Source organism: Selaginella moellendorffii, unplaced genomic scaffold (assembly GCF_000143415.4).
Source record: "Selaginella moellendorffii unplaced genomic scaffold, v1.0 SELMOscaffold_69, whole genome shotgun sequence".
In the NCBI taxonomy this organism is placed as follows: Eukaryota; Viridiplantae; Streptophyta; class Lycopodiopsida; order Selaginellales; family Selaginellaceae; genus Selaginella; species Selaginella moellendorffii.
In genome coordinates, this window is record NW_003314330.1 from 997,594 (window position 1) to 1,024,560 (window position 26,967).

The 26,967-nt window shown below is 48.7% G+C and overlaps 11 protein-coding genes across 13 annotated transcripts; 5 read left to right on the top strand and 6 right to left on the bottom strand.

Annotated features, from left to right (window-relative positions):
* The first annotated feature begins 1,782 nt into the window (after positions 1–1,782).
* Positions 1,783–2,641, top strand: LOC112340708 (pentatricopeptide repeat-containing protein At1g32415, mitochondrial-like). Its single transcript, XM_024659552.1, has 3 exons — positions 1,783–1,932; positions 2,023–2,367; positions 2,558–2,641. The coding sequence occupies exons 1-3, from the start codon at positions 1,783–1,785 to the stop codon at positions 2,639–2,641; spliced, it is 579 nt and encodes a 192-aa protein (XP_024515320.1).
* A 414-nt stretch (positions 2,642–3,055) lies between these two features.
* Positions 3,056–3,760, top strand: LOC9640118 (protein DOWNY MILDEW RESISTANCE 6). The gene is made up of 2 exons (XM_024659553.1): positions 3,056–3,341; positions 3,609–3,760. The coding sequence occupies exons 1-2, from the start codon at positions 3,056–3,058 to the stop codon at positions 3,758–3,760; spliced, it is 438 nt and encodes a 145-aa protein (XP_024515321.1).
* A 426-nt stretch (positions 3,761–4,186) lies between these two features.
* LOC112340727 lies at positions 4,187–5,108 on the top strand. The gene is made up of 3 exons (XM_024659650.1): positions 4,187–4,367; positions 4,450–4,668; positions 4,733–5,108. Exons 1-3 carry the CDS (start codon positions 4,332–4,334, stop codon positions 5,012–5,014), a joined length of 537 nt encoding a protein of 178 aa, XP_024515418.1. The 5' UTR covers positions 4,187–4,331; the 3' UTR covers positions 5,015–5,108.
* Positions 5,109–5,280: 172 nt separating this feature from the next.
* LOC9653619 (pathogenesis-related protein PRB1-2) lies at positions 5,281–5,830 on the bottom strand. The gene has a single exon (XM_002985718.2). It carries the CDS (start codon positions 5,828–5,830, stop codon positions 5,318–5,320), a length of 513 nt encoding a protein of 170 aa, XP_002985764.1. The 3' UTR covers positions 5,281–5,317.
* A 1,896-nt stretch (positions 5,831–7,726) lies between these two features.
* Positions 7,727–9,503, top strand: LOC9653770. The gene is made up of 5 exons (XM_002985629.2): positions 7,727–7,865; positions 8,155–8,279; positions 8,782–8,880; positions 8,944–9,162; positions 9,231–9,503. The coding sequence occupies exons 1-5, from the start codon at positions 7,727–7,729 to the stop codon at positions 9,501–9,503; spliced, it is 855 nt and encodes a 284-aa protein (XP_002985675.2).
* Positions 9,504–9,830: 327 nt separating this feature from the next.
* LOC9653771 (pathogenesis-related protein PRB1-2) lies at positions 9,831–10,409 on the bottom strand. Its single transcript, XM_002985719.2, has one exon. It carries the CDS (start codon positions 10,407–10,409, stop codon positions 9,897–9,899), a length of 513 nt encoding a protein of 170 aa, XP_002985765.1. The 3' UTR covers positions 9,831–9,896.
* A 659-nt stretch (positions 10,410–11,068) lies between these two features.
* LOC9640121 lies at positions 11,069–15,079 on the bottom strand. Of its 3 annotated transcripts, none has more exons than XM_024659505.1 (8): positions 15,004–15,079; positions 14,738–14,784; positions 14,546–14,677; positions 14,287–14,483; positions 14,031–14,221; positions 13,750–13,964; positions 13,579–13,692; positions 11,069–13,516 (listed from the first exon to the last, which is right to left on the bottom strand). In XM_024659505.1, the coding sequence occupies exon 8, from the start codon at positions 12,739–12,741 to the stop codon at positions 11,428–11,430; it is 1,314 nt and encodes a 437-aa protein (XP_024515273.1). In that variant the 5' UTR covers positions 12,742–13,516; positions 13,579–13,692; positions 13,750–13,964; positions 14,031–14,221; positions 14,287–14,483; positions 14,546–14,677; positions 14,738–14,784; positions 15,004–15,079; the 3' UTR covers positions 11,069–11,427. The 3 variants fall into 3 exon arrangements, with proteins under 3 accessions (XP_024515273.1, XP_024515274.1, XP_024515272.1); XM_024659506.1 differs by having other exon boundaries at positions 14,738–14,788; XM_024659504.1 differs by lacking the exon at positions 15,004–15,079 and having other exon boundaries at positions 14,738–14,997.
* On the top strand, positions 14,842–17,195 carry LOC9640122 (protein ROOT INITIATION DEFECTIVE 3). The gene is made up of 9 exons (XM_024659554.1): positions 14,842–14,856; positions 15,088–15,354; positions 15,444–15,557; positions 15,612–15,745; positions 15,817–15,967; positions 16,034–16,242; positions 16,327–16,454; positions 16,524–16,792; positions 16,847–17,195. The coding sequence occupies exons 1-9, from the start codon at positions 14,842–14,844 to the stop codon at positions 17,075–17,077; spliced, it is 1,518 nt and encodes a 505-aa protein (XP_024515322.1). The 3' UTR covers positions 17,078–17,195.
* On the bottom strand, positions 17,173–19,631 carry LOC9653772 (endoribonuclease Dicer homolog 1). Its single transcript, XM_002985722.2, has 6 exons — positions 19,209–19,631; positions 18,772–19,144; positions 18,529–18,719; positions 17,621–18,478; positions 17,496–17,573; positions 17,173–17,444 (listed from the first exon to the last, which is right to left on the bottom strand). The coding sequence occupies exons 1-6, from the start codon at positions 19,629–19,631 to the stop codon at positions 17,181–17,183; spliced, it is 2,187 nt and encodes a 728-aa protein (XP_002985768.2). The 3' UTR covers positions 17,173–17,180.
* A 405-nt stretch (positions 19,632–20,036) lies between these two features.
* Positions 20,037–22,290, bottom strand: LOC9640123 (dol-P-Man:Man(6)GlcNAc(2)-PP-Dol alpha-1,2-mannosyltransferase). Its single transcript, XM_024659503.1, has 9 exons — positions 22,028–22,290; positions 21,877–21,958; positions 21,660–21,819; positions 21,378–21,598; positions 21,013–21,308; positions 20,719–20,960; positions 20,484–20,671; positions 20,321–20,413; positions 20,037–20,269 (listed from the first exon to the last, which is right to left on the bottom strand). The coding sequence occupies exons 1-9, from the start codon at positions 22,279–22,281 to the stop codon at positions 20,135–20,137; spliced, it is 1,671 nt and encodes a 556-aa protein (XP_024515271.1). The 5' UTR covers positions 22,282–22,290; the 3' UTR covers positions 20,037–20,134.
* A 1,144-nt stretch (positions 22,291–23,434) lies between these two features.
* Positions 23,435–24,985, bottom strand: LOC112340734 (F-box/kelch-repeat protein At5g43190-like). Its single transcript, XM_024659668.1, has one exon. The coding sequence runs from the start codon at positions 24,768–24,770 to the stop codon at positions 23,616–23,618; it is 1,155 nt and encodes a 384-aa protein (XP_024515436.1). The 5' UTR covers positions 24,771–24,985; the 3' UTR covers positions 23,435–23,615.
* Positions 24,986–26,967: the final 1,982 nt, after the last annotated feature.

The window sequence follows — 26,967 nt, forward strand, 5'->3', positions numbered from 1 at the left end:
TTTTTTTTGGGGGGGGGGGGGGGGCTGCAGGGGGTTCCAAAAGTGTTAGTAGGGAGAGTGTGGGGGTTGGAGTCCTAGTGGAGCCAGTTTAGCCAGGAAAGGCCAGTTTGGCCCAGGAAGGCCATACCTAGTGTTAGGTGATGAACTAACCACTGGGAAGTCCAAGACTAGAGTGAATACAGACCAACAAGCAAGGTAGCTTAGTGAAGTGTTCAAGAGCCGGCTCTAGTTCCCCTGGGAGATTGACTGGCCGATACTCCCAGTCCAAGTGTGGGTGGCACTACCTACTTGGATACCAGGCGTGGCTCAATGGAACCTTGCTCTAAGCCCATGGCTAGAGCACCCAAAGGCGGAAGGCGGGGAGAGTACCCATGAGGCCCGCATAGGGCCACGGTGTTCCGGAATGTTGTCCCAAAGGCCCAGACTGTGGAGAGGAAGAGGAGTAGTCCTCTGGTGTAGTGACCAAGGATACAGTCGAGTGGTGAGGAAGTCCCAGAGGACCGTGGGACTTAGTGGTCAGGCCTGTGGGCCTCGATCCAGTGGCAGTGTTGGCGAACACGGCCATGGGTAGAAAGGGACTTAATGAAGACTGGAAAAGGGATATTGGGGAAGGCTATTCCCTTTGTCTGTGGGCATCCTAAGGATGCTAAGGAGTGGATCTTGAATGATCACTCATGGACGGATGGCCTAGTCTTTGAGAGACGGGACTGTGGTGTAGGTGGTGTCAGACCACCGATGGGACCAAGGTGAATGGGCATGGCCTTAGCGTAATGAGCTGATGTGTCGGTGGTACTTTCGGGTGTCGATCATGGGACCGGACATGTGGAGCACTGGGACCAACTGCAAATGTTGAATGGCATGGATGCCATTCTCGAGGCTAGCAAGCCCCAAGTCCTGAGTGGGACTTATGGAGGTTGTGAATAAGACTCCTCCAAGTGGTCAGAGGTGTGGTTAAGTGGCTAAAGTAGAGAGGAAAAATTTAGTCGCTTACAGTAAATTGGCAAATTGGAAAGGAAACATTTGAGGCTTACACCCTCTTGGTCGGATTCGATGAAGGCTTGCTGGGCTGGGCATTTGTGGATGGATGGATCGCTCCATAGCAGTAGGAGAACCAGCAAAGCAGTGGAGATGTAGTGGCGATGGCAATAGCCGCAGCAGCATTAGAAATCTAGCCCCACGAGTGCAATTGCCATTGGAATCACCGAACGGATTGGGATTCCAGCTGAACGTGGTCGAGACCAACAATGCTAGATCTGCACCGACTCACCTTGGATTCTAGAAATCTAGCAGCGTAGCGGCAATGCACCTGGCGCCATCAATCGATCTCCTCTGCGGGCAAATATCTGATAAGTAGTGGAATATTTTGGTTCCCATGAATCTAGGCCATCTATCAGCGAGTGTGCCTCTTAATCGTGTCACTTGGAAACAAGCCCAGCTTAGAAGACACACAATTTTTTCTAGTTACGTGTTTGTCATCTCAAGACACTTAAAAGAGGATTACAAGGACGACGAAAGCCAATATAATATACACTACACCCCTTTTTGTCCAACTATGTACCTCACATACACACATGCTTTGTAAGTACATTTTTTAGAAGCTTTTCATTGGCATCGAAGGGGCCTCCTCATATACATTGTCCTCAAAATATGTTAAGGGAAGAAAAAAAACGAAGAAGAACACTAATAGTAAGAGACCTGGTGTAAGCAAAAAGATGGATGCCCCCCTCCCTCCCCCTAAGTAGTGTTGTTGTTACATCGTCAATGTAGCGACAGTTTGACCACATGCCGCAGAGGGATTCGGTATCACAGACCGCCATGGTTGCAGATTATGCCCAATGCGGGCATCTTGAACTTGCGACGCGATTGTTACAGGAGATGCCTCGGCACAATCTTCTGTGTTGGAATGCAATCCTCTTGGCGACCGCTGCCGAGGTCCGGATAAGCAGAGAAAGTCAGATCTTTGAGGAAATGCCCGAGTAAGACATCGTTTCTTGGAGCACGTTGCTTTTGGCATATGCCCAGAACGGTCTCTTGGACGAAGCCAAGCAAACTTTTGGACTGATGCCTCAGCACAACTCCACGTCTTCGACAGCCATGCTTGCGTCGTATGCGCAGCACAAGCAGCTGCGAGAGTCCAAGGTTTTTTTCGACGACATGCTGGAACGCGACGTGGTTTCGTGGACTGCGATGCTTGCAGCGTATGCTCACAATGGTCACGTCAGGCATTCCGAAAGGCTGTTTGAGTCGCTTCCCGAACGGGACACCATCTGCTGGAGCGCTATGCTTGCCGCTCTTGTTCAAAACGGGCTCTACTTGGAAGCTTTTGTTGTTTTTGACGAGATCAAGATGGCGGGATCAATTGACAAGGTGTGTTTTGTATCGATCTTGCTTGCAGCCAGGGAGGGAAGGTTTCCACTGCAAAATCGCTCTTCGTCTCGATGAGTCTTGGTTTTGGGTTTCAACCGAGCAAGCAGCACTATTGCTGCACGATTCTTTGGGCAAGCCGGGCATTTGGAAAATGCGCAAGACCTTGTGGCTAACATGCCATATGTACCAGATTCGATTCAGTGGAGGTGCTTGTTTGGAGCAAGCCGAAGTAACAATGATGCTCAACATGGAGCTTCGGTTGCTAGGGAAATAATCGGACTAGATAAAGAACATTCTGCTTCATATGAGCTTTTTGCCAACTTGATAAGGTTGTAGATTTTTTATTTATCCGTCATTTAGGCCCTTTAGTTTAAATAAATTGTAAATCTATAACTTTTACATTTTATTGGTAATCTCGCCATACATTTTGTAAGTACCCCAAGAATAGGTGAATATAACAATGTTCTGTGTTTTCTGAAACAGATTATTTGAAAAATATTATGGCTGGTGTGAGAGCAATGGTGGATTTGGGTATAGATCATGTACCAAATGAATATTTGACATCCATATGCAAAGGCATAACCATCAAAGCTCCAAACAACCTCCCAATTATTGACTTAAGTGGCATAGATAGTGATGATTTGAAAAGAAAATCAGCAGCTGAAGAAATTCATCTAGCATGCCAGAAATGGGGTTTTTTCCAGGTAAACAATCTCTTCTGAAATACTTTGCAAATTGTTCTAGTCAGGTCATCGGCCATGGGATATCTAACGAGCTTATGCAAGACATCATCAAAATGGTCCATTACTTCTTTAACTTGCCTGCCAAGGAAAGGATGGTTTACTACTCAACAGATATCTACAAGAGCTTTAGATTCTCCACAGGATCCATAGCAAGTGCAAGTAAAAAGTTTTGGAGCGACTATTTGTTCCAGCACTGTCAGCCAGCAGTTCACGAGGATGATCTACCAGAAAGTATTCCAAATTACAGGTACAAACTTTCCTTTAACAGATTTTTTTTTTCTCTCTGTTTTAACACTATATATTAACTATAACAAAGGAAAATTACAAGCAATTACGCCAAGGCTGTGGACGAACTTGCCAGAAAACTGCTGCGAATTATTGCTCAAAACCTTGGTCTAGGTTGGCAGATCCTGGAGAAACACTTGGATCCTCCCAAGCAAACCATGAAGATGACATATTATCCACAGTGACCATGCCCTGATCAAGCAATTGGCATAGGTTGCCATGCTGATCCAGGAACCATAACGGTATTACAACAAGAACTTGGAGTTGAGGGCCTTGAGGTTAACTACAATGGCCAATGGATTCCTGTGAAGCCAGTTGAAGGCGCATTAGTCATTAATGTAGCAGACATGCTCCAGGTGAAATAATTTGATGACATTTTCTATGAGCTCTTAGTTTCCCTCTTACAGATACTAAGCAACAATAAATATAAGAGTGCGAGTTCTAGTGAACACTAAGAGGCCACGAGTTTCAATTGCTTCATTTTATGGTCCTACAGGTGATAAACATATTGCCCCACTGGAGGAGTTGCTAGGTGACAATCCTCCCATGTTCAAAGCATGCTTGTTCAGAGAGTACATGGACAACTTCTACAAGAACCACCTTGGGACGCGAAACATTGAGAAGCTCAGAATCCTAAACAACTGATGATAGGAAATATATTGTCATGATAATACATTAATCCGATCCTATTATGATTAATACTACTAAGGCTGACATGACTGTGGCATTCCATCTGAAAGCTGTCTTACAACAGAGTTCGTGCAGTTCATATATCATATTCCTTCACGGGACTCTTGTTTGCATGTTTCTGTCCAAGAAGGCTGCATGATCAAATACAAAGCAAAGGCTGCACAACATTTCCCGTCTACACAAGGAGTTTCTTCTTCTCTTGGTAGCAGTCGATTATAGCAAGGGAGAGAGTTTCAGAGCTGTGCAATGGGTGCATTGTTGAGATCCTTCGTTGTTCTCCTGGTATACAGATTAGCTCATTACTCCACTCCATTGATGTTTCTTCGATCCATTCCCAGTGATGAATTTTGTTATTTTCTCGTAGCTTGTCGTCGTCGCGGTGGAAGCGCGCTCCTGGTCTCCGCTCTACGGCACCAACGCGGGTGTGGGATTCAACGACACGAGTTCTTCCTCGGCGATCAAAACGCTCACCGGAATCCGCGTACGCTATGGCTGGGTGATCGACGGCATCCAGGGACAATACACCACCGGCAGCTCTTCAACCTGGATGCCTAACCACGGCACAACCACGCAATTCACAGAGGTCAGTCGCCCAAAAGAACCAAAATGAGCGTTTCTAGTTTCAATCATTCCATTCCATGACGCAGATCCAAGTCGCCTATCCGTCCGAGAGGTTCGTGCGCGCCACCGGCAAGTACGGGCCGTACAGAAGCGAGAAGAACCAGGGGGTCACGGTGACGGAGCTGTCGTTCGTCACGTACAACAACATCACCGGCAAGAGCGTCACGTACGGCCCCTACGGCGGGCATGGGATGAGCGGCCAGACGAGCTTCCAGACGGCGGACGCGAGCGAGATCGTGGGCTTGTATGGATTCACCTCGGACTACATGCGCGGGATTGGTTTCGCGCTCGAGCGTACCAAGAACTAGAAACTTGGCATCATGCCATGAATCTATCTATCTACTTACAATTGTTGATTTATAGTTGAATTTGAGAATGTAACCTCTGTTTCATCAGTCTTAATAAATACTCCACTTTGATAAAAAAAAGTCAATGGAAGTCAAATAAAGGTGGAAATGAAATTGTTCGCCGGTACACTCCCCCCCCCTGGATTGATGGACTTACCATGAGAAAGTCTTTATTGACCTTCACAAATTGAGTTTGAGTTGAGTGTAATATTGTTATGAATTGAATATTTACTAATTCTTTCAGATATCAGTGCATAAACCATGTCAATATGGTTTCTGGCCTATATAATTTCCTGGTGGATCATAGTTGCAACTAACAAGGTAAGAATTCATACCATTGCACTGGACATAAGCGCATCCAACTCGAACAGAGTTCTTCCACACAACCTGCGTGTAGTGTCCACAGACCTTCTCTGCCGCGCAAGTGTTTGACGCATAGTTGTAGTCGACTCGCTCGTTCACCCAGGCAGCCACAGCGTCAGTGGCGGGAGGAGCAGGCAAGCCGGGACTTCCCCACCACTTCCACAAATTCTCGCCATATTTCCCACCCGAGTGGATCAGCGCGCAGTTCTTTTGATCCCGGAGAGTTGCCGCCCAGCTTGATGCAAACGCGGCCACTGTATCGTTCCAAACCAACCCCGAGACATTCACAGCCGACCGAGCTGCGTTGTGCGCGTCGACAAGATCACTCTGCTGGCTTGCTTGAAGAACAACCAAAGCATCACAAGAGAAGATCGCCAGAGTTGCAAAGAGGAGAGGAGAGCAAGGAGATTTCATGTTGCTGGGGCGATGTTCACAATCAAGAGCAAACTCCTACGTTTATATGCAAGGTCGTTGTTCTGATCGAGTTTTTCCACTTGTGGCGCCGACTTAGCGCTTGCGATTGTATACGATTTTTTGCTGCGACGGTGACCCATGAATCGAGTACGTTTTAGTTTGGTGCTCCATGACTTTAGCCGCCTCTTTTCCTTCCACTGCTCGAGGAGCTTCTCTTCTGGACACCCTCTGGATACAAATTCATGGATGGCAGTTTCCTCAAGCAACTTGAATCATCCACATGAATCCATTACCAACACTTTAGTGTTTGCGTGAACTAACTGTATCCCAAAAAATCTCACAAAGGATTCTATTTTGTATTCAAGGTGGTAGTGATGGTCTTTGATCGAATTCTTGGTTTTTTTTTTTTTAGCTTCTCTCAATTTTCCAGGATCGCAAGCTTTGGAGCATGGGGTGGCTCCAGCGATCCGAGTTCTCCGACCTCAAGGAGCGGAATTCGGGGCCCAAATGCCGGGCGTTCAAGGGGCAGGGGAAGATCCAGTGCCCCAGTTGTGATGGATCGTCCATGAGCAGCAGCAAGGAGCTCCAGATCATAGATGTGTGATTGATAGTGTGTTGATAGTGTGCCCAAAATCTAGCCTGGCGCCAGCGCCGCATTCGTATCTGTGGTGCTTTTAGCGGACATCAGACAAATCTTCTTGCGGCTGGTTCTTATGATTGAACCATAGCTGTACAATGAGAGGTATCTCCACCTAATAGAGAGCTCTTGGCTTGGTCAATTAAAACTTGGATCTCTGTTTTAGTAGGAGACTCGGCCAGCCAAAGAAGCATGTTGTCCAAAGACGTTTTGTCTTAGCGTCCTAAAGACATCCATTTCTACTCTGGACCCATCGGCTCGTTGTAAATCCCTACATATCGCTTGAAGGAGAAGTCACCGTTCCGGTGTCAAGCCGCGTGTCTTGCAGTGAATGTATATCTGCATCCTGGGTAACCAAAGCCCAAGAACGTCAACTTTCTGTTTCAAGTTGGAACTTTTGGTGACCATCCGACGGTTGCAGAGGTACTCTTGCTTTTCCCTTAACTTCGCTAATTTTTGGAATTCAAGATCATTGTTTTGGGAACTGATGGCCTTTTTCACAATCTCTTCAACGACGACATAATCGAAGTTCTTAAAACATCTCTTTGGGTCCGACCAAGTCAACTTGAAGGTGAACTCTCGCTGTTGTCGCCAGGCAGCTGCAGCAGACCGTGTAGCTGGGGCGCAGGCCGAGCGTTTGGACAGCCCGTTTGCCAGGGCGGCTGCAAAGGCGAGAATGAATTGGAGCGGTGGAAAACTAGATGATACCACGGCACTTGTGGCGTTTGTGACGTGATATTTGAGTAAGCTCTTCAAGCAGTTTTTGCGGAGGCCAGTGTAAATTGCTCAGGCCGTTGATTTTTGCGGAGGCCAGTGGAGCAGGGCAAGAAGCCATAATTTGGCTCACACCACTCCTCCTTGGCAGCTTTCCTGAGCCTCAACACGGACGGAAATCCCGCCTTGTCGACCGATGATCCGCTACTGACGAGCGGCCGCCGCTGCCAAGGAAAAGCATGCGAGCAGCACAAAGATCGGCAAGATGTAGCCTCTCGCCCTCATGATCGAAGGGTAACCCCCTGGTCGATGGAAAAGGTATCCCTGTGGCGCGGAGCTCTAGATCTGCGCCGACTCACCTCGGGTTCTAGAAATCTATAGCGGCAATGCACCCGGCGCCATTGATCGATCGAATCTGATAAGTAGTGGAATATTCTGGTTCCCGTGAATCTAGGGATAGCGCGTTCAGCGAGTGTGTCGGTGAGCTCTCTCTCTCTCTCTTCAAAATGGTCCATTACTTCTTTAACTTGCCTGCCAAGGAAAGGATGGGGTACTACTCAACAGATATCTACAAGAGCTTTAGATTCTCCACAGAATCCATAGCAAGTGCAAAGAAAAAGTTTTGGAGCGACTATTTGTTCCAGCACTGTCAGCCAGCAGTTCACGAGGATGATGTACCAGAAAGTGTTCCAAATTACAGCTACAAACTTTCCTTTCACAGATCTTTTTATTTTACTTTTTTCTGTTTTAACACTATATATTCATTATAACAAAGGAAAATTACAAGCAATTACGCCAAGGCTGTGGACGAACTTGCCAGAAAACTATTGCGAATTATTGCTCAAAACCTTGGTCTAGATTGGCAGATCCTGGAGAAACACTTGGATCCTCCCAAGCAAACCATGAAGATGACATATTATCCAGTGTCCATGCCCTGATCAAGTAATTGGTATAGGTTGTCATGCTGATCCAGGAACCATAACGGTGTTACAACAAGAACTTGGAGTTGAGGGCCTTGAGATTAACTACAATGGCCAATGGATTCCTGTGAAGCCAGTTGAAGGTGCATTAGTCATTAATGTAGCAGACATGCTCCAGGTGAAATAATTTTATGACATTTTCTATGAGCTCTTAGTTTCCCTCTTACAGATACTAAGCAACAATAAATATAAGAGTGCGGAGCATCGAGTTCTAGTGAACACTATGAGGCCACGAGTTTCAATTGCTTCATTTTATGGTCCTACAGATGATAAACATATTGCCCCACTGGAGGAGTTGCTAGGTGACAATCCTCCCGTGTTCAAAGCATGCTTGTTCAGAGAGTACATGGACAACTTCTACAAGAACCACCTTGGGACGCGAAACATTGAGAAGCTCAGAATCTTAAACAACTGATGATAGGAAACATATTGTCATGATAATACATTAATCCGATCCTAATATGATTAATATGACTGTCTGAAAGCTGTCTTACGACAGAGTTCGTGCGGTTTATTTACCACATTCCTTCATGGGGCTCTTGTTTGCATGTTGCTGTCCAAGAAGGCTGCACAAGAAAAGCCAAAGTTCTAAGGCTGCACAACTCTTCTGTCTATAAAAGGAGTTTCTTCTTCTCTTGGTAGCGATCGATTATAGCAAGGGAGAGAAGTTTCAGAGTTGTCCAATGGCTGCATTGTTGAGATCCTTTGTTGTTCTCCTGGTATACATATTAGCTCATTTTTCCAATGATGTTTCTGTGATGAATTCTTTTGTTTTGTCGTAGCTTGTCGTCGTCACGGTGGAAGCGCGCTCCTGGTCTCCGCTCTACGGCACCAACGCGGGAGTGGGATTCAACGACACGAGTTCTTCCTCGGCGATCAAAACTCTCACCGCAATCCGCGTACACTACGGCTGGGTGATCGACGGCATCCAGGGACAATACGCCACCGGCAGCTCTTCAACCTGGATGGCTAACCACGGCACAACCACGCAATTCACAGAGGTCAGTCGCCCAAAAGAACCAAAATGAGCAGTTTTCTCTTCTCCTAATCATTCCATTCCATGACGCAGATCCAAGTCGCCTATCCGTCCGAGAGGTTCGTGCGCGCCACCGGCAAGTACGGGCCGTACAGCAGCGAGAAGAACCAGGGGGTCACGGTGACGGAGCTGTCGTTCGTCACGTACAACAACATCACCGGCAAGAGCGTCACGTACGGCCCGTACGGCGGGCATGAGACGAGCGGCCAGACGAGCTTCCAGACGGCGGCCGCGAGCGAGATCGTGGGCTTGTATGGATTCACCTCGGACTACATGCGCGGGATTGGTTTTGCGCTCGAGCCTTAGAAACTTGGATATAGATGATTAATCATTGAATCTATCTATCTACCTACTGTTGTTGATTTACAGTTGAATTTGAGAATGTAACCTCTGTTTGCGCCGATGACGCTGGTAGGTGTAATAATAATAAAGTCAATGGAAGTCAAATACAGGTGGAAATGAGATTGTTTGCCGGTACACTCTGGGAATTCACTCGCCAGAGCACCAATACACCACTTCGAGTCCAAAAGCCCATTCGTTCAATCCAGAGAGGATTATGACTGGATCAATATACCCCCCCCCCTCCCGGATTGGTGGACTTACCACGAGAAAGTCTTTATTGACCTTGACAAATTGAGTGTAATATTGTTATGAATTGAATAATTACTAATTCTTTCAGATATCAGTGAATAAACCATGTCAATATGGTTTCTGGCCTATATAATTTCCTGGTGGATCATAATTGCAACTAACAAGGTAAGCATTCATACCATTGCACTGGACATAAGCGCATCCGACTCGAACAGAGTTCTTCCACACAACCTGCGTGTAGTGTCCACAGACCTTCCCTGCCGCGCAAGTGTTTGACGCATAGTTGTAGTCGGCTCGCTCGTTCACCCAGGCAGCCACAGCGTCAGTGGCGGGAGGAGCAGGCAAGCCGGGACTTCCCCACCACTTCCACAGATTCTCGCCATATCTCCCACCCGAGTGGATCAGCGCGCAGTTCTTTTGATCCCGGAGAGTTGCCGCCCAGCTTGATGCAAACGCGGCCACTGTATCGCTCCAAACCAGCCCCGAGACATTCACAGCCGACCGAGCTGCGTTGTGCGCGTCGACAAGATCACTCTGCTGGCTTGCTTGAAGAACAACCAAAGCATCACAAAAGAAGATCGCCAGAGTTGCAAAGAGGAGAGGAGAGCAAGGAGATTTCATGTTGCTGGGGCGATGTTCACAATCAAGAGCAAACTCCTACGTTTATATGCAAAGTCGTTGTTCTGATCGAGTTTTTCCACTTGTGGCGCCGACTTAGCGCTTGCGATTGTATACGATTTTTTGCTGCGACGGTGACCCATGAATCGAGTACGTTTTAGTTTGGTGCTCCATGACTTTAGCCGCCTCTTTTTCTTCCACTGCTCGAGGAGCTTCTCTTCTGGACACCCTCTGGATACAAATTCATGGATCTTTCTTTGGCAGTTTCCTCAAGCAACTTGAATCCTCCACATGAATCCATTACCAACACTTCAGTGTTTGCGTGAACTAACTGTATCCCACACAAAGGATTCTATTTTGTATTCAAGGCGGTGGTGATGGTCTTTATCTTGGGATTAAAGACTGCAAAGTAAGCATACAAACCATGACAGACAGCAGTTGGTCCTTGTCAGCGATTTAAACAGCGAAGCAAACATTCCAGGCTTAGTAATCTAGTCTAATCCTCGAAACCAAAGAAAAGTAAAACAAAAGAAAAAAAATCCGTGCAATCGCAAATCTCTCACTTGCACATGTTCATCCACCCCAAAGGTTTTTGACACATTATATTACACTGGTTGGTGTGCCAACATCGCCAACTTTGAGAGATTTTAAGACACCCCAAAAGAGCAAATCACTCCATCGTCTCTTTTGAATCCATCTTCACTTGAGTGAATCCCAGAGAGAGGAAAGAGAGAAATTACAGAATTGAGAGAAAATTTTATATAACACACCGGTGGGTAGTCTTGTCTTCTACTCCCAAAAAATCTCCTTGTTCCCTAGTGGGCCTCAATCTGTACAGCTTTGTTTTTGTTCTTCCATCGTCACTCTCAAACTTTTCTCAAATCTCTTCCAGTGTGTAGCTTCACAAAACGAAAAAAAGAAGAATTACATTAGAGCCATCAATCCTAAATGCAAAGTAAGCCTCGACACGATCGATCCAAGCCACTGTTTGATCCGATCTCGCATAGTTTTTGCGTTAATCTCAGCGCCCCTGCTTGCTACCACCCCTGCTCTTGTTAAAAGTCCTCAGCGGAGTTAGATAGAATCCCCAATCACTGTGACCGTTACCACTACCATGGGCCGTCGGATTCGCCAGCACGGACGACGGGGATTCACTCCGTATCATCCGGCGCCACCCGCCCGTGCTCCGGCTCCTCTGCAGCACGGTCGGGCTGGCACACGTGGCGGCCGTGCACTTGCGGTCGATGTCCATCAAGGACGCCACGCTGGACCTCGGCCCCGCCACGTACGCGGCACCCCCGTCCCCGCTGTCCTCCACGTCATATGCCGCGTTGGTAATCACCTTGGTCGCCTCCCTCATGTCCAGCGCGATGAGCGAGGCCACCCGGGGTTCGATTCCCGGCGCCGACGCCCTCGGGGGCTCCAAGGAGGAGGTCGCAGGGTCGATTCCAGTGGGCGCGCTGGAATGATCGGCTGGAGGATCCCCGAGAGGAGTGAAGCTCTTCTTGATCACGCGCCCCGAGGAGACCGATCGGCTGCGCCACAGGCGATCGCGATCGGCGTGCGCGCCGCGGTGGTGGAAATCGTCGTTCCAGGCCTCGGGAGGGAAGAAATTCGTCTCCACGGCGCCGTTGTGGCTGGACTTCTTCTTCCTCTTGCGCAGCCCAAAGAGGGAGGAGATCCAGGAGAGCTTGCCGCCGCCGCCGCTGTGGTGATGGGGATTCCTGGCGCCGCGATGATCCCTGTCAACGTGATGAGCCACGGGCGTGGCGGATGCCGATACCAGGGGACTGTGATAGGATCCAGCGGCATTCTTGCAGTTCCGAGCGGAGGAGAATCCATCCGCTGGAAACCCTCCTTCCCCCCCATTTCTTGAATCGGGAGCGGCGAATCGCGCAAACGCTGGATCCTTGGTGCTGGAGCTCCGCCGCGGCGGGTGCTGCTGCTGCCACTGCGAGAGAGATTTGGACCTGGGAAGACACGATGGAACGCTCTGCTCTACCTCTTCGTCGTCGTCCTCGTCTCCATCCCCCTCTTTCTCTTCTATTCGAGCCACTGCCTCCTCGCTATCGCTCTCCATGAGCGAGAAGATCGTGCCGAGCTTACCGACGACGCTGCCGCTGCCGCATTTGCCATTGCCGTTGCTGTCGTCGGTCTTGGAGCACGAGGAGGAATCGAAGGAGCTCCTGGAGGAGGAGGAATTCGGGAGGAGCGTGTGGCTGCTGGAAGAATCGCCCGAGAGAGAGAGCCGGACGAGGCGATCCCGGAGGCACAAGTGACAAACCCCCACCGGTTGCCTCTTGCTGGGATGAACCAAGCACACCCCTGGATCCATCGCCAAATCGATCTAGTAGCAGCGAGCGCGAGAGGGAGAGAAGAAGAAGAAGAATCGATCGATTGCTCCTGGAAATCCCGGCCAATTCGCGCAAGAACACGCCGCTAGGCTAGATCGTGGCGGTCAAGGCGAGTGAAATCCTCCAGAGAAAAAAATGGAGCCATCCATCTTCACTAGCGTCTAAACCCTAAGCCAGCCGTTTTACACGCAATTAATCCTAAGCTGCGCCCATTTAATTAACCGCGCGTGGATATTCGCTGCCGCCAGCATCCATTCAATGCCAGATATTCGCTCCCGGGAGAAATCTGGGCCGTTGGGCCGCGAGTTTTAATTGCCCCTCCTTTATACCTTGGCTGGGCGATGTGTAAATCTCTTAAAAATTCGCTATTCTTCCGCCTGGCAGCGCTGCGCTGTTGTGGCGACTGTTTGAATGGATCTCCGCGAATTTCTTTTTGTCTGTTGATCCCGAATCGTCACTCGCCACTGGCGTTGATTGGTCGCTGTTGCTTTCAGCGGGAAAAATGCTACTACCATCTTCGTCTTCCTTGCTGAGAGATTTGCAAAGACGAGAGAGTGAGCGAGTGGCGGTCGAAGTCAGCTTAATAACAAAGTGAGTGGTGTGGACGAGCCAAAGTGATGATCGATCCAGAAAAACCAGCGGAGCGAGAGTGTAAATACCCTTGTGATTGATTGATCGATCCATTCATCGGTCGCTTCCCTGCTGTGCCGCTGCTACGCCTGTCGTCCTCTTAGCAAGATCACGAGCGATCACCACCTGTAAGCATGCCGTGCATAAAAACAACGGAGGAATTCTTTCTCCTGCTTTTCTGTTTGTACCTGTTCTCGATCCAGCGCTGCAGTGACATCACGGACCAGCTGCAGCGAAACTGTCCATGGGTCTCCTCAAAATGCCTCTTGTTTGGATGCGCTCGCTTGTTTTCTTCTTTGCGGCTGATAAGTCAAGCAAAAAGATTAGTCAATGCGGAGAAAAGGAGCAGCGATGCTTACTTGAATATCATAAGTGGATTGGAGTCGGAGTGGTCCCGTAAAGGCCATCGTCACAGATGACAATCGCAGAAGAAATCCTTTTCCCCGCTCTCACTTCTCCCCTGCCGAAATCAAATCGAGCTCCCAAACCATGGAATCGTTTTCATGTGAGCGCAGCAGCTCCAGCACGTGAAAATCTTCAAGCGCTCCTGTCTGCGAGTGTGCAGTACCCTTTCCTATACGTACCCAAATTCATGAACTAGAGATCCAAAAACAAATGCCAAGCGAGAGAGGTACTATACCGATGCGCAGAGAGAGAGAGCTAGAAATTTATTTCCCTGTGTTGGGTGTGGTCGCCTGCAAATGCCCTGTCCCTCGAGACGAGCACCTTTGGCAACCGCAATTTTCTGCCTACGCAACAACTGCCTTGAGTCGCATTTACAGGCCATACCGCAAAGCTTGACGCCTTTTGTTTCTCTCACCAGGTATATCACTGTAAAGATACAAGAGAGAGGAAGGACCGTCAGCAAAGCTTGGTTGCTTTACTGAGAAACTTACGGAGATCTGGCGCTCCTTCATTCGATTTGGATCTCTTCGGGACCGCCATCGTCCTTGTCCGTGATCGTCTCCAGCTTCTCGTCAGCCTGGAGCTTCGCTGCCGCGGCAGTCTTTTCGATCCAGCCTTTGAGAGGCTCCTCGTTTAAGTCGAGGCGGAGCATTCCCGCAAAGACGCCACCGAGGAAAGCGATCGGTTCCTGTTAGATAAAACAAGCAGGCTTTCTTTCTCAGACAGTTTTATATAACCAAAGCGTCGTACCTTGAGAGCTTCCTTCACAATTGGGTCCTCTCTGGGATCGAAAAATGCCGCTACTTTGGTGGCTGGCCTTCTGCTTTGGAGAGCGAATTTTGGAGTACGACAAAGATCGTGCTGGAATACTGGGAAAACTGCCTGGAACGTAGCAAAATCTTAGCATGAGATAGGAGAAAACCACCAGACAAATCTAAATACCTTGTTCATGAAGCAGCTGGAAGAAGATAGGAGAGCCATTACGATACCTGTCTACCACAACACAAATATTTCGAGATTTAGATCAATTTTGCTAGAGAAAAACCATGTACATCGATCGGGCAATGCCAAAGCAAGCAAATCTCTGCCGCATTGGCTGGAAATCACACGCCCGATCGAGGCGGAGCTGCTATCGCTTCAATGGAACGAGCTAATCGGCACGAAATCTCGCCGGATAGCCAGAGAAGAAGCGTCAATCGATCACATACCTGGTTAAACCCTAGTCGCGAGAAAGAATATCCACTCTCCTCTACTGGGAAGTTTTAATGCGTCTCTAGGGTTAGGGTTTATAGGGAGGAGAGAATTACGGCCTGGAGAGGGCCGTCCTTGGATGGGGCAAGCTGGCGACGGTGAGAGAAGCTGTGATCGCCTGCTCCAATCTGGATGCTGGCGTGACGGTGTGGGATTTGGCGTCGGGCGTGCCGCTGTCGCACCTCCGATCGTGCGCGGCGCCGCGCAATGCCTTGGCGTGTGTTGGACATCATTTCCTGGCGGCATCGCAGATCCACAAGACTGCTAACAATGCCGGCGGCGCGATCTTCTTCTGGACCTGGCACAAGGTGAGTGAGAGCAGGAATCGATCGATTTCTTCTTGCCAAAATCTCGAATTTGATCGGCCGTTTCATTCATTTTCTTTTCCTCTGCGTAGAACCAAGTGGCTTTCAAGAGCTATCCCGTGGAGCCGATCGAGCCCCTAGCTTGCACTGCCGATGGAGTTTACTTGGCGGGAGGAGGATCGTCGGGAAGAATTTATCTCTGGGAGGTGAGACTTCTCTTAACTTCGTGATTCACCCCATGACACGGGATTCTGGCAAAGGTCTCGAGTGGAAGATTGCTGCGAGTGTGGGCCGGGCACTACAAAGCCGTCAAGTGTCTCGTCTTCTCCGACGATGATTCGCTACTCATCTCTGGTGCCGAGGATGGACTTGTCAATGTCTATCCTCTCGTGAGGTAAGTTTGCTCCGATCGATCGAGCTTTTCTCCTTGAAGCTTTCTTCTCATGCTTTCCGGCTTCCTTCCAGGGCCCTGGACAGCATCGAAGAAGCCGGGGAGACCCAGGTACCTTACATGCACAAATGGTCGGATCACACACTTCCAGTCACTGGATTGCTGGCCGGCTCTGGTGGTTCTAGCGCGATCATCGTCTCGTGCTCACTAGACCACACCTGCAAGGTACGTTTCTTTAGCTCTTCGCAGCAGCGTGTTAGTTTTTCCAGCTTACCGCGAGAGTTTGTATAGATATGGAGCTTGGCTCTCGGAGCTCTACTCCGGTCGATACTCTTCCCCACTCCCATCAATGCTGTTGCACTTGATCCAGGGGAGTACGCGCTCTACGCCGGTGGAGTCGATGGCAGGATTTTTATCACGGCTCTAAACTTCGGTGTTCCATCGGGGTCTGGCTTGCATTCCGCGGATGGGCTACTCGGTGCTGACGGGATCGGCCACAGGTTGTGTGCTTTCTAAAGTTTTGTTGTTCCAATCCACCCGTCCGACTGCTTTTGACTAATCTGGAGTTGTTCTTGATAGAGCAGCCGTGCTATTACTGCTCTAGCATTTAGCATGGATGGGGTGTCGCTCGTCTCTGGCTCCGAGGACTGCACTGTCCGGTTGTGGGACACCGTGAGCCGCCAGGTTCTTCGGACGTTTTCTCACAGCAAAGGTGACCGACCAAAGTTTCTTTTTGTCTCTCCCAACGCAAAAGTTGCTTTGCTTTGCTGGTTTCTTGCAGGTCCTGTGAGCAGCCTTTTGGTGATACCACGGCCCTCGTCCCTGCTCAGCTCTACAGATCAGCAAGGCCGTCAAATCAACCGTCGCTTACCAACGCTTCCAGTGGTTCCGTTGAGCAAGTACGTAACAGTCGAGTCAGTGGCACAAGACTTCAAGCCTTGGGAAGGCCCCCCGGTTGTCCTTCCGTTAACTTATCCTGCTGATGACGAGGATGCCGAGGGTTACTCTCACAGTATGGTCGCCATGGGAAGACAAATAAGAGAACTAGAGGTAAGAAAGGGTTTTTTGCCTGGATGAGAGACCATTGACGGGTTTTGATGACAGCAACAAGGCTCCACGGCAGCGATGCAAATGGAGCTGGAGAGATTGCGATCGGAGCTCCGGCGGGCTCTAAACAATGGCCAGCAGTGGCAGCAATTGCACCAAGAACTTTACTGTTTCTGCGTGGACGAATTGATGGGTGGGAACCGGGACAGGGAAGACGACGACGGAGAGAACAAGGAAAGAACCAAGGGAAGAGCCAGCAAGGTGGGGGACAAGATGCGTGACAAGTAAGCACAGATTTTGAGGAGGTTTAGGAGGTAGTGGATCGGGTGAGAGACGCTGCTCGATTAGAAGTTGTCAATTTTTGCACAGCCTATTATAACCAGACTTTGCGTTAGAGGACGAAAAACTGAGTTGATAATATATATATACGTACTTGCATCGCAGCTAAGCGTCTTGCCACGCGCTTCTCTTCGTGCTCGCAGCAGCTGACGCGCTCATTGTCGATCACAACATCGGCGCGTATGAAACCGTCCACCTCAGTGCACTGGATCTCGAGAGCAAGTCTTTGCTCTCTACACAAGGTCTCGAGCTGCTTGACTGGATGGAGCATCACGTTTTCCGGAGTGGCGATTGGTTCTAAGAGCCTTTCATACACCTGAAGATGAGAGAGGTTATAAGAAAGTATACTCCAATCAATACGACTTACCTTCCAAACAATATCTGGTTCGTACTCGGAGTCGATAAAAATTGAAGCTGCCAGTGTTTGAATCACGTCTCCAAGCAGCTGAAACAGAGAATAAGCAGACAGGATAATTGGAGAACTTGGCTTACTTTTGGTGAGTTTAGTCTGGAAATGCCGAAAGTCGAGCATGCTTTCCCCCTTGCATGCTCTTCGACAAGTGATTCTGCGAACTCGGCAATTTGAGGGACGAAGTGGACCTTCTGAAGATAAACGTGGAAGCCGTGACGAATACTAATGCAGGAGTAGTGCTCCTTGTTGATCGTTGCCTGCTTTATGGTGTTGTGGCGACCGGCCGACTGGTCCGGGAATGATCTGACCAAGTGCCGTGTCACGAGGTAGTCCAGCACTGCATCGCCGAGAAACTCTAGACGCCTGAAAGTGAAGTTGTCGTCATGAAAGCTCAGAGCAACTCGCAAGACCTGCTTGTTCCTGAACTGATAGCCGAGTTTCTCTTGTAGTTCCTTCAAATCATCATCTGTTAATGATCCGCAGCCTGTGACTTCGAATCTGTGATGATCTTCGGCCTCAGGAGGAAACCGGACTGGTATCTGGAGCCAGTTCGCTGCTGCCATAGCGGCAGCAAGTTCCCCTTCCAGCACGCATGCCCCCAGAACGGCTTCTACTACGTCCGCCAGCGTCTTCGTCGAGAGCAGTTGTTCCGGAATCTTTGCCGCTGCTGGTATCATGCCCGGAGATATCCACTTCAGCGGCGAAAACATCTCCGCAAATACATACCGGTACAGATTCCGAGCTAGTGCCAAACTGGAAAGCGTGCTGTTGCAAACTATATTGTACAGCTCCAGGCCAAGCTCTTCACTGCCCATCGAAGGCATCGTCGCGTAGACATACGTTCCAGCGACGATCTTCAGCACGCTGTCTCCTAACAGTTCTAGTGGCTCGTAAGATACATTGAAACAGCATGCTCTGGATGTCAAAGCCTCCAACAGCTAAAACCACGTTTCAGTCCTCCAGATAACAAACTTGCTACGAATTGTACCTTCAAAGCTGAGACCGGGACGTCCATTGCATCACGCAGTTCTGCGGCTAGCAGTGCCATCTCAAGCCTGTACATAACAGAAGGAAGCCGAAGAGCGCCTCTATGCAAGCTTCCCGGTAGTAAAGTTTTCGAAAGTACGCACTCCCTTCTTGAAAAGGTGACGGCTCTTAGCTTTTTCGTTAGTGTAGCACCTGGAAAGAAGAAACTCAGATCAAATGGTGATAGATAATTAGAGTTTCATACCATTGTGTTTCGTGAGATAGCTCAGTGCCCGGTGCGCCCTCACAGCAACAACTTCGTTCGAGTGTTTCGATAGAACGACGCACGATTTTCCAGAGCAAAGGATCAAGCTGTCAATCGCGATCTTCTCGTTCGAGGCCTGTGCTTCGGAAGCGATCATCGAGTCAGCGTAATGCAAACCGGAAGAAGTTGCAGCAGCCATCAAGTTCCAATCCACGACCAGCTTAAACTCCTCTCTCCTCCATCGCCAAGTCTCTAGCAGTGGAACGGCATAGTAAAGCTTTGGACCCTCTCGGTACTCCGATAGCCTCGCGTCTTGGGAGCGGCCCAGGACGAGATCGAAAAGCCATTTGGTAAATTCTTTGATCTTCACCACCTGGAATGAAAAGAGATCCAAGTAAGAAACTTCACACAAAGAGAGAGTATACTGTATAGTATACCTCGTCCGAGGAAACCAGCACTTCTCCAATCTCCTCTAGATGGGCACGGACTATGGAGTTTTCTTGGAGGAACAATTCCACTACCATCGCTGCCACGGCTGGATCGACTCTGGTGGGTAGAAGGATTCCAAACTCCGTGGCGTGCCGTTGCAATGGATCCTTGCCTTCCATCACAAGCTCATAGCGTATGGCCACGGCATGGAACAAGATCCTGTCCGACGAATGGTCGACCCTTGGACTTGCCTGGACGACACCAGGAATGCCGCGCTCGTAGTGCCGTGGCGATGCAGTGAGCGGCGATTTGCCATCGCTAGGCGGCACAAGGGGATATTTCTTCTTGCCTGAATCTGGAGCAGCATTGCAATGGGAGACTTCCCCCAATGCCGTGACAAGATCGTCGATCTTCTCCTCCATGGCCTTCATCGCTCGCAGGAACGCGAATTTCCAGCTCCGATCGACTCGGAGAGCGAGAGAAAACCAGAAACCTCGAACAACAGGAGAAGATCCACCGATTCACCTCAGATACCTTCGGCGCTTGCAATCGCCGCCAAGGACGAGACTTTAGAGCTTGGATCGGCTCCGAGAGGGAAGGAAAGCTGGGCCAGCAACGCGATCGACCTCAAATCTTGCAGCGAGCTCCATGGAGGGAAAAACAATGGTGAAGAACAACCTAGTGATCCAACGGCTGGGATTTGCCGCGAGGTTTCATTAAACTCATATCCAAAATTTGTTTCTGTAGAGACGATCTTTGGCTGCCACTCAAGCCTCTAGATTTAAATACTATGGGAGAGAAACAAAGCTTCCATCTCGAATCTAGAACAAAGCATCTCTGCAAATAAAAAATATTCTTAGAAAGAACTTTGGCGATGGTAATATAAGATCATAGAAAGTGAAAAATCACGTTAATTCGCCTATGGTTTGTTTGTTTACTCGACCACATTGCGTATGAGTAGCCTGTAAGTGCCGAAGGAGTTCTTACTTTGCCATGCCCAGGGAATAAAAAACGCGCGGTGGAGACGAGGTGAGCTCTCATTGTCCAGGAACAAGCGTTTAGCCACGACCTGTTAGAAAAATACTCTTAGAGAATCTGGCAAGCGTAAACAAGCACGTACAGTCCATTTGGTTTGATTGTTTCCACGATACTCTACGCCCGGTCTGTCTAAGACTAGCTCCACCACAAAGTCACAGGAAGCGTCGCTTTGGAGCTGAGACAGGGATTTCGGAAGAGTGAGAACCTTCGAAAGAAAATAAGTAACGAGATGAGATCTAACTTACAAATTGCTTTGGAGAAGCGTTGTTATGCCTGTTGAAGTAGTCCGGAGCTGCTTTCGTTCCACCCAGGCTGCTATCGAATGGAAACGGCATAAGTCCTCTAAAGCCATCGTCGAGCCATCTCACTTGGTACTTGGCTGACGGCAGAAAGAACGAGGATGGGAAACGGTGCCACTCACTGCCAATGCAAACTGCATTGAAACGCAGGAGTTAAGAGAATTGAAACTGCGAGGCTTGCCTGTGGAATTCTCGGTTGGATTAGTTGGAAGGTGTTTGTAAATCTGCATCGGTGCCGAGTAACCTTGAAGTAAAGACGTTGTTCGACTATACGATGCCACCAGGATGAAAGATAAGAGCAAAGGCCTCAATTTCGTGAACAGACCATGCACGAAGCTCATTTTTCGTGGTACCAGACCTGGAATCCGCTCGATGCTAGCTGCCGCAGCTACGCAAACGAGGGGATAGGTTGGATAGAGGAACCTGAAAAGAAAAAAAGCTGAGTGAACTAAGATAGAGAGCATAGTTTTGATACCTTTCTTCTTTGTGAGGTTGCAAGGACATGAATCCAAACCACAAATACAAAGGTGAGATTACCAGTAGGAGATGCTTGTCGGTACTTCGTCGCACGAAAAGCAGCAAAACAGGTAGCCCGAACGCCAACAACAACGCAAGATTGAAATTGTTGAGCCCATTCCGAAGATAAAACAAGGGTCCCTCCACACCGTATAAAATGCTGTCGCCACCTCCCACGACATTGTAGGTGACGAGGTTGAGAATAGAAAGCTTCCACTGACCGTAAAATAATCGATCACATAGTGCTGACAGCGCCTGTATAGACAATCAAGTTGAGTTTCCAGGAGAATATCCACCAATTTATAAGAGACAAGAGGAACTTACGATGAGAACGACTGAGGATTTAACACCGGCCATGAAAACCTTGACGGAGCTACCATTCGCCAAAGAGTACACTACCACGGGAAGAACCGCAAGGCCCGAGAATGGCCAGCCAACAAGGACCCCCAAGGCAGCCACGGCCACGGCAGCTTCAAACTTATCGGCAAGCACAGCCGCTGATGCAAGGCTGATAGCGTACATTGAAAAGGTGCTCGGCAGAAAAGCTGAGAAAGGAGAAAAAAAACAAGAAAAGTGAGTGAGAACAGCCTGAGAATTTTTCCTTACTTGTGCTGGCTGTGTAGCAACCACTGGCAAAGCAGAGTAAAACCAAAGTGTATGATGCCATCCTTTTTCCAAACCTTTCGGACACGGCTGCCACAAGAGCTCCATCGACGGCCGCAGACACCAAGGCGAATGCCAGTTTAATCAGATAGAAAACTTTCACCTGGAAAAGGAAGATAAACACTTAAGAGCATTTCAATCAAAAGAGAAACTTTCCTACCTTTGCGAGAATGTAAGAAGCTGGAGCTCCAATAACGGCATGAATCAGGATGTAAAGATACGATCGAAGAGCAAACTCCGAGCTAGTCCAGAGAAACGAAACTCCAATTATTTTAGCGAGAGAACAGACACTCTCTAAAGCTCTCACTCACCTGTACTCCCAAGTTTGAAATCCCGATCCATAGAGAAGAAAATGCAGCGGCTCCCAGTAATTGAAAACCTCGTCGCAGTCGTGTACGATGTTGGAGCTCGCGCTGAAGTAGCGAGTGATGAAGAGCGCGGCGAAAGCCGCAGCAAATCCGACATTCTTACTGACCTCCGGAAGATCCTTCTTCTTGGCATCCTCTTCTTCGCTGTTAATCTCTGCCGAGGAGCGATCGCGCCTCCGCTGCCGGAGCTCAGCCATGAACCCTAGATAAATCACAAAACCCTAGAATGAATATTCTGCAAATCTTTTCAAGCAAAACATTTGAATTTCGAATATTCTTTGGGAATCACTCAAGAACCCTAAAACAGAGCTCTATTTCCACATCTTGAATATCTTGGGCGGATTTTTGGTGATCGAAGTGACGCCATCATAGCCTGAAACGAGAAATTCAAGGAATGAATCGAAGAGAATTCAAGGATTGAACCCACCAAGCGCTGGATCCATGTTTCGATTCTTGAGCTCCCGATATGTCTGGGCGATGGAGCAGCAGAGGCACCAGCATTCAGTGCAAATATCGTTGCATGGTTCTGGCGGGAGGCCGAATTTGTTACGGAGTTTACCGCGATAGAGGCAACTGTAGAGGCATCCCAATCCGGCCATGCTGTGGAGCAAGCAAAACACTGTCCCTCCGGTACAGCACGCTGCGATGAGATCGATCGATCGGTAAATTCACGCAATCTTGTCATCGATTCTATCCAGGAATCGAAAGAACTTACAAGTGTTTCCTTGATCCAAGACATTGATGTTTCTTCCCACCACAACGCAGGGGCAGAGGCACGCACAGCAGTCTACATTCGATCGAATCGCAAGAGCAAAAAAAATGTGATTGATCCGATCGATGGAAGAAAAAAATCTCTGTTGCTACTCACATGAATTAAAATCTTCAAAGCATCCACACAGACCAGTCGTCCATTTTCCCATCTTTGTCCCTTCTTCTTTGGGAGTTCTTTCATTGTTTCTTGGCTAAGGTATTTAAATGGACCTTCTCTTCCGCGTTGCAAGGCTTGAGGTAATCTCTAGGGCAATTATCGATAGGGCTCTCTTGGCGATGGCGATACGCCGGCGCCAAGGCGCTGTGGACGCGGCGCCCGCATTCCTTGTCGCAGTCCGCCATGGCGCTGTCGATGCCGCCGGATTTGAGCCCCAGCTTGCCATGGCGCTATCGATGCCGCCGCATTTGAGCTCCAGGTAAGAGAACCCGACATCCTTCTTTTCTTGTTTTGGTTTTCTTTCTTTTGTTGCAGCAAATGCCAAGTGAAAGATAAGTATATAAATTGAAACGACAAGATACAATCACGGTATGTAAGTTGTCTAGAACAAACGACGCGAGCATTCATGGTTTTCTCCGCAGATTTATGCGTAAAATCACGCTAGTATCCACAACTTCGTCCGTGCTACTGACGAGTTGCTGAGAGATAGAATAGATGCAAGAGAACACTGTTTATAGAAGTATATTTTTCTATCAGCTATTGACTGGTTGCTGCTGCCAGAAGAATCTCATAAACGCTTCGAGACGAGCGGGTGCTGCCTACCTAGAGATGGAGCTGTTTTAGATTTGGCTCCAGCGAGAACCATTTGTGAGCGCTGTTGGATCGCAGCGACACTTGCTCGCAGCGTGGAAGCCACATCCAAGAGTTGCGAGGAATGCAATAGACGGCTGCCTGAGGGGAGGTGAGACATGAGAAACAGATCAAGTCCTGCTGCGCGGTGCTGCTTATCTGGTCGTAGTTGTGGAAACAGGTTGATACGAACTTTGCACAAATCTCACCAGGCATGGTGTCCACCTCCGTCCATCGCTTCTGGTTGTTGCCAAGCTTCCAGATTCTCATCTTCTTGGTGATCCCGTGCTGCCCGTGTCCGCCGACCAAGTGAAGCACTCCTCGCTCACTCGCTACCGGGATGCAGTAAGTCAGTGACTCGGGAAGCGGTGCCTCTGACTTGGTCCATTTGCTCTGCTCCAGGTTGAGAGAGAACAGGAGCGGAGGATCGGAGCTAGTTGTGAAGTGGATTGTCTCTTCGCCGCAGCAGGCTGTCTCGGATCTGAAGTTGAAGGCCATTCCTGGAGCTTGGATCCTCCTCCACGATCCAGCAGCCGAGTCAAACACCTCCGTCACTCGCTCACAGCTGCTCAGGTCGTCCATGACTCGGGATCCAGCAACGACGACTTTGAAGGTGTTGGAAGTGGAGCTTTTGGTGGTGAGAAGGGTGATGACGGCTGCTCTGGCCATGTTGGAGGTCTTGAGCGGTGGGAGATCCCTCCAAGAGCTGAGCAGCGGGTTACAAACAATGAAGTGGCCGGGATGGATGGTCTTGAAGCACAGGAGTCCTCCAGACGAGGCGGCTATGTCCGTGGTATAGGGAGGCAGGAAGGAGAGGGAAATGGCGAACCACTTGTTGCTGGATCGATCGAAAGCTCTCAGCACTCTGGCAGTGCTATAGCTGTGACACTTGAACATGAGGATCCAGGGGAGCCTGGACGAGGGCGATGCTACTCGAGACTGCAGCCCTGCAAAGTTTAGAGACGTGAGAGCCTTGTTCCACTCCTTGGAGACGCATCGCAGCCGGAGCAAGCTCTTGATTGGGAGGCACGCGAAGATCCGGAGGAGCAAATCGTGTGGGAGGCTACTCCATATCCGAGGGTCGAAGTGAGTGATCCTCCTCCAGCGATCGCTACTGCTGCTACTCATTTTCACCCGTTTCCTTCTCACGAGCTCTCCGACTATATCTACATCAAGAACGACGTGAGATCCACGTAACGAAGAAGGAAAAATTCTCTTGCGCTTACTCGTTCCAAGCTTCGCTGGAATCTTCGATTGTTAACGATATTCCCCGGAAGGCGCGTCTTTGACTCTTGACTGGTCTAAGTCAAGTGATCCACTTTTAGGGCTATCTAAAATTGAATGACAACCGTTAGATGATAGCATATCCGATGGTTTAGTTATCGCTAGGATTTTCAAGGCGCTCAGCGATCTCTTCTCCAGCGAGGAATGGCCGGCGCCCGTCGGGCACAAGCAGGACGCCAATGAGGAGTTTCTTGCTGGGAAGGTACATTGCTCGTCGCGGTTGGTGTGACGAGGAGGATCTGAATGGAGTTCTGTGCGTGCGTGAGAGCTAGCGAAGAAGTGGCGGCTATGTTTCCATGAGGAGCTCTAGTAAAGATCAAGAAGCCTTTACTCACTGCCATCGTCATCAACGAGCGCTTCATCCAGCCATCGCTCGTGGTTGCTTTTCCCGACGATGTCAGCTTCATTGTTGGCATGCTCTTGATCCAGCAGCAGCAGCAGCGCGACACTAGTGTCTTGTCCAACATCTCTTCCCAGGTTCTTCTCTACATCGGGATGGTGGACACGCCGATTCAAGGGGCGAATGCAGCCCTGGACGGGGATAAGTTTCACGTCAAGAGTCTCTTCCGAAAGGCCAGTGCTTTGAAGGCCATTGGAGAGTATACTCAAGCCGTGGAGTGCTTCGAGCTGGCTTTGTCACGGTGAGAGGAGGACCCTGTTGCTCTTAGCAATGCAAGGGATCGATGCTGCTCTGGCTGAGTGCCGGTTCTTCCAGGAGCAGAGCGAGACAGGGGGGCCATACGACATCACCAGTTCTTCTCCGGTGGCTTGAAGCCACAGTTGGCGCCATGCTGACTTTGTCGGTCCTGTGGAGATCAAAGCTAGCAAGCGTGGACGTGGTGGTTTCTTCCTGAAATAAGACATGAAGATGGGCCAGGTTCTCGTTGTGAGCAATCCAATTGCGATGCTCTACTTCACAGGCATAGAAGATGTAAAGGTAGAGGTCGTGAGAGCTTGCATGGGATCATCCAAGGCACTGGTACAGCTCAACTCACTCGCAGACTGTCTTGACAAAGTGCCAGAGATCCCAGATATGGATATGTCAAAGCCCAACGTCTCACATACCAGCCTAGTCCCTCTTGCCCTGGCTTTCCCAATACATCCTCCAAGAGAAACCAAAATGACCGAATGCTCGACCAATCTTCCAAAGGATCAATCTGATGCAGCTTCTCATTAGGCCAGTGGACTTCTGGGCTTCAAGTCTCTGGCTGCTTAGATGAAAGTTTGTTTACTTAACATCTCTCTTGGAAAGGTTTGGGTGGCACAAACGGTTGAAGACTTGAGTGTTGAAGAAGAGTTCATGTGGTCTTACTTCTACACTACTACCTTGCTCCACTACTATCAAGAGAGAAATGTAAGTAATTAAAGATAATGACTTGAAAAATAATTTATAATAATTTAAATATAAAAAGAAAGGGCTCATGAATGGTTAAAGGTTTTCTTTTTGAGATCAAATACATGAAGAGATTTTATTTTGGGATTTACACATATATAATGTCATTTTAAGAATGATTTGGCTAGAACTAATGGTGTATACCCTTTTCCTTTTAAGATAAAAAACGTTCATCAAAAACAAAAGTAACCCAATCTAGTGTAAGATTAAAATTTGTGAATATACATATGACTGTTGGCCCTACCTTGACTTGGACTTGTTTCACATCAAATACATTCAAGTTCATAGAGGTCATTTTAAAGTTGATCTCTACTACTTTGAAGAAGTGTTGCTAGAATAAGTACTACATGGTTCTGGTGCACTAGTTGCCTTGAACTGATGACATCAATCAATAGTCAACAAACTCAAGTTCAAGAAACTCTCCCAAATACAATGACCTATTGCGAAGGGTGATCCAATACACGATTCAAGGGAATCAATCCTTCCATCATATGGATCAATTATTCCATGTGAGAATTTAGGCCATTTTCTTTGACTTTAAATTGGAAAAGGGATAATTGTTTAATGAGAGAATTTTTAGTGACTGTTTTATAGCTTAAAGTTTCAAAAATCCACGATAATAATATATTTAAATTTTATCTCATAATC

Excerpts from the sequence above, each read along its gene's own strand:
- LOC9640123 (XM_024659503.1), bottom strand. The coding sequence starts at position 22,281 with ATGGCTGAGCTCCGGCAGCGGAGGCGCGATCGCTCCTCGGCAGAGATT. Across the intron at positions 21,820-21,876 it reads CTTCTTACATTCTCGCAAAG|GTGAAAGTTTTCTATCTGAT; the intron begins GTAGGAAAGTTT and ends TTCCTTTTCCAG. Across the intron at positions 21,309-21,377 it reads AATCCTCAGTCGTTCTCATC|GCGCTGTCAGCACTATGTGA; the intron begins GTAAGTTCCTCT and ends TTGTCTATACAG.
- LOC9653770 (XM_002985629.2), top strand. The coding sequence starts at position 7,727 with ATGGGGTACTACTCAACAGATATCTACAAGAGCTTTAGATTCTCCACA. Across the intron at positions 8,280-8,781 it reads ATGTAGCAGACATGCTCCAG|GAGTTTCTTCTTCTCTTGGT; the intron begins GTGAAATAATTT and ends TGTCTATAAAAG. Across the intron at positions 9,163-9,230 it reads CAACCACGCAATTCACAGAG|ATCCAAGTCGCCTATCCGTC; the intron begins GTCAGTCGCCCA and ends TCCATGACGCAG.
- LOC9640122 (XM_024659554.1), top strand. Across the intron at positions 15,746-15,816 it reads AATGTCTATCCTCTCGTGAG|GGCCCTGGACAGCATCGAAG; the intron begins GTAAGTTTGCTC and ends GCTTCCTTCCAG. Across the intron at positions 16,243-16,326 it reads GCTGACGGGATCGGCCACAG|CCGTGCTATTACTGCTCTAG; the intron begins GTTGTGTGCTTT and ends TTGATAGAGCAG.
- LOC112340708 (XM_024659552.1), top strand. The coding sequence starts at position 1,783 with ATGCCGCAGAGGGATTCGGTATCACAGACCGCCATGGTTGCAGATTAT. Across the intron at positions 1,933-2,022 it reads TCTTGGCGACCGCTGCCGAG|AACGGTCTCTTGGACGAAGC; the intron begins GTCCGGATAAGC and ends GCATATGCCCAG. Across the intron at positions 2,368-2,557 it reads TGGCGGGATCAATTGACAAG|ATTCGATTCAGTGGAGGTGC; the intron begins GTGTGTTTTGTA and ends CATATGTACCAG.
- LOC9653772 (XM_002985722.2), bottom strand. The coding sequence starts at position 19,631 with ATGAAGGCCATGGAGGAGAAGATCGACGATCTTGTCACGGCATTGGGG. Across the intron at positions 17,574-17,620 it reads CCAGACTAAACTCACCAAAA|CTGCTTGGAGACGTGATTCA; the intron begins GTAAGCCAAGTT and ends TCTCTGTTTCAG. Across the intron at positions 17,445-17,495 it reads AACCAGATATTGTTTGGAAG|GTGTATGAAAGGCTCTTAGA; the intron begins GTAAGTCGTATT and ends TCTCATCTTCAG.
- LOC9640118 (XM_024659553.1), top strand. The coding sequence starts at position 3,056 with ATGGGGTTTTTTCCAGGTAAACAATCTCTTCTGAAATACTTTGCAAAT. Across the intron at positions 3,342-3,608 it reads CGAGGATGATCTACCAGAAA|GTTGCCATGCTGATCCAGGA; the intron begins GTATTCCAAATT and ends CAATTGGCATAG.
- LOC112340727 (XM_024659650.1), top strand. The coding sequence starts at position 4,332 with ATGGGTGCATTGTTGAGATCCTTCGTTGTTCTCCTG. Across the intron at positions 4,368-4,449 it reads GATCCTTCGTTGTTCTCCTG|CTTGTCGTCGTCGCGGTGGA; the intron begins GTATACAGATTA and ends ATTTTCTCGTAG. Across the intron at positions 4,669-4,732 it reads CAACCACGCAATTCACAGAG|ATCCAAGTCGCCTATCCGTC; the intron begins GTCAGTCGCCCA and ends TCCATGACGCAG.
- LOC9640121 (XM_024659505.1), bottom strand. The coding sequence starts at position 12,741 with ATGGATCCAGGGGTGTGCTTGGTTCATCCCAGCAAGAGGCAACCGGTG.
- LOC112340734 (XM_024659668.1), bottom strand. The coding sequence starts at position 24,770 with ATGAGTAGCAGCAGTAGCGATCGCTGGAGGAGGATCACTCACTTCGAC.
- LOC9653619 (XM_002985718.2), bottom strand. The coding sequence starts at position 5,830 with ATGAAATCTCCTTGCTCTCCTCTCCTCTTTGCAACTCTGGCGATCTTC.
- LOC9653771 (XM_002985719.2), bottom strand. The coding sequence starts at position 10,409 with ATGAAATCTCCTTGCTCTCCTCTCCTCTTTGCAACTCTGGCGATCTTC.